The 3,330-nt window shown below is 41.1% G+C and overlaps 1 protein-coding gene across 1 annotated transcript; it reads right to left on the bottom strand.

Moving 5' to 3' along the window:
- Positions 1–1,899: 1,899 nt before the first annotated feature.
- On the bottom strand, positions 1,900–2,952 carry LOC140855210 (uncharacterized). The gene is made up of 4 exons (XM_073251086.1): positions 2,756–2,952; positions 2,555–2,647; positions 2,293–2,394; positions 1,900–2,199 (listed from the first exon to the last, which is right to left on the bottom strand). The coding sequence occupies exons 1-4, from the start codon at positions 2,861–2,863 to the stop codon at positions 1,900–1,902; spliced, it is 603 nt and encodes a 200-aa protein (XP_073107187.1). The 5' UTR covers positions 2,864–2,952.
- Positions 2,953–3,330: the final 378 nt, after the last annotated feature.

The following is a 3,330-nucleotide window of genomic DNA, read 5'->3' as shown; positions in this document are numbered from 1 at the left end:
GGCCCGTTTCAGCACCAGCTGGAAGCCACCACGATCCTCGAATAGTCTTTTCTCCCTCAAGTAGGGAGAAAATGAGACACTCCGACACTTTGTGGCCTGATTCAATGCAGCCATACTTGAGGTCCGGAACCTCAACGAAGATATGGCTATCTCGACTATGAAGAGGGGGCTAAGAGGGTCCCGATTCACATATTCTTTGGACAAGATCCTCCCCCGGACGTATGCCGAATTACTCGAGCGCGCGTATAAAACATGCACGCGGACGAAGGAGCTTCTGACCGGCGCCTGACTGAGGGCACGGGCCAGAAGGAGAAGCGAAAGAAAAATCGGGCTCCTACTGAACCCAGCAGGCCCCACCGATAGACGGATCTCGTCTCGACGATGGAGTCCGAGACCGACGCATCGCAGGTATGACTTCTGCACCCCTCTTTCTGCTCCTCGTGTGCAGATCCTGATAGAGATCGAAGGAGCGAAATATCTACGACGGCTTCGACCTCTGAAGGCAAAAGGCCTCGACCAATGTGGCCCGATCGTCGAATCTGTGGTTCGATCGTCGATCGTCGAATCTCCGCCAAATCTACGCTGAATCTACGTCTTGATCGCCGAATCTATGCCGAATCTATGCCGAATCTATGGTTTATCATGCAGCACGACGTACCTACCCGACCAAGGTCTGGGCAACGGGTATTCGACTTTCGACATGCCGATTTGGTCACGACCAGACAACAGATATTCGACTTGTCATCGTTATCCTATCCGAATACGTCAGACGCCACTCAACTATCAGACTCTACGGAATGATCGTGCCGACGTGCTATGCCCGACCAGGGCCCGGACAACGGATATTCGACTTGTCGTCGTTATCTTATCCGGATACGTCGGACGTTACTCGACTATCGGATACGTCGGATGCTACTCGACTATCGGATACGTCGGACGTTACTCGACTATCAGACTCTATGAAATGATCGTGTTGACATGCTACGTTCAGAGGTTGGCCGACATCCAAACCGACGTGCACGCTCGACCTACAGTCGGGATGACTTTCGACCATCGGATCCTATCACTACAGTGAAAATGATAAAAGGCGACGCTATAGAAGGCATTTTACGACGCTAATAAGCATCGTCAATAAGGTTTACGATGCTTCAAAAAGCATCGCGAAAGCGTCGTCTATGAGTGGAGACAAAAAGCGCCGACGCTTTTTAAAAGCATCGCAATAATTTTCCACGACGCTTTAAAGTATCATAAAATTATCTTTTAACGGTGCTTTTTAGCGTCATTAAAAATAACGCGTCCTCCACTCTACCAAGACGCTTTTCGAAGCGTCGGCAGTTAAGTCATTAGTGACGCTTATAAGCGTCGTTAAACAGTGTATTAACGATGCTTATAAGCATTGTTAAGTTTTATAACAGAAAAAAAAATATACAGATTTTATATACAAAAAAAAAGAATACATACATTCCTGTATAAAATTATATCAATTATTCAAACATAAACCTGTACAATCACCACCATTCACACCAAAAGTAAACTTCAATAGCAAATTTAACCAAACCAAAAGATATTATTTTATATAAATAAAAATAAAATACTAATCGTCCATTACAATCAAGAGTAATATAAATAAATATAAGAATACAATAAAAATAAAATAATATCAATCTGCAGACGGATGATCGTCGCTGTCTCCATGTGACGTGCCGCTGTCTCGACGGGTGCCTGATGTGTCAAGAGCCTACAAGAAACATATCAAAAGCATGATTTGCATATCTATAAATAAAAATATATAGATCATTAAATTAATATAAAAATATATATTTAATAATCTGTATTTACCTGAGATGGGCCATACATCTCTAATAAAGATGTAAGCCGATCAATCTGTCCCCTCATGGCCTACATCTCGGCATGGCTCTGTCGCATCTCCTCCATCTCAGCGGTACGACTCTGTCTAATCTCCTGTATCTCCGTCTCGAGTTTGAGAACACGTGAATCCTGAGCATCTGCTGCAGCATACTGCGTATATCTACTAACCTCGGATAACTGAGTGGGGGTGACTCCTACTCCATAACTCCTCACTCGGTCGTAGCGCTCTGGTCCCATCAACTCTGTGAACACCTCGGCCTCGATACGGCTCTGCTGCGTAGATGCTGCGGACTCGTCGTCACGCTCTGCAATGAGAGATGTAGCCCTCTCCTGTATTTATTTTGAAAACAAGAGTTATACATTAATAGCAAACAAAATTAAATTAAAATTATTGTAAAAAATAGAATATTAATAATACCGTACATATAAATCTCTCGACTCATCTCGAACAAAAGTACCATCCTGATGAGTATGAGTCATCCGGTAAAACTCCACTTTACCGGGTTCCCTCCCATGCTCATCCACCTACACAAATAATTTTAATTTTAAGAAAATAATTATAATAATTTAAAAAAATATATAAGTATCATGATACAGACATGGTCCACGATACATAATGATATTAGTTATATAAATATTTTAATATAAAAATTAAAAGTTAATTATGAAAGTTTAAGAAACATACAAACTCCTGTCGGAGTCGTGCATAACTCTTCGACCCCGATGTATGAGGAACAGACTGAGCTGCTCGTGCAGCTCTACCAATAGCAGAATAAGTCTGTAAAATAAAGTAAATAACTTGTTATATGTATAATATATAATATATAATATAAATCAATATTTTTATAAAATATTTAAAAGAAAAGATAATGAGCAGATAATATACCTGTGCCCTCTCGGAGAACCAATAATGAACCAACTCCATCCACTGATGAGGAGGTACATCAGGAGGACAATTCCTAGCAACCTCCTCCTCTGTCATACCCTGTCTCATATAGTCCCTCTTCAATTGTGCTCTATATTCTTTTCATTTGCGGTTGAGAGACTTCATTATAAAATCATGAGTGGATGGAGGGAGAACAAACTTGCTCTATAAAAAAAAAAAAGTTAAATGAAATAAATTATATAAGTGATTAATAATTAATATACAGTATGAATATCAATTCATTACCTCTATAACTCAGAGGAGCTCAACTTTGTACGTTGGAAGCATGTCATTCCATTTTGCATAGCCCAACGGACATAGCTGAGGCCTCCGAGCAACAGTCCCCAAAAATAAAGTCAATAAGCAGGTAGCTTTCTTAATTGACTGACCTAGCTGATTGCACTCCACAACAATTCTCTTGCCCTCACGCATCTGCCATACATCTCGTACTACTGTGGGTCCGCGTCTGGGGCGTACTCTTCCGGATCCGTCTACAAAAAATACATAAAAGTAACTATATCATAAATATATATAAA

The sequence above is a fragment of the Elaeis guineensis genome, chromosome 2, assembly GCF_000442705.2.
Source record: "Elaeis guineensis isolate ETL-2024a chromosome 2, EG11, whole genome shotgun sequence".
NCBI classification, from domain to species: domain Eukaryota; kingdom Viridiplantae; phylum Streptophyta; class Magnoliopsida; order Arecales; family Arecaceae; genus Elaeis; species Elaeis guineensis.
Note: the sequence above shows the minus strand (reverse complement) of the source record. Positions and strands in the feature narration are given on the sequence as shown.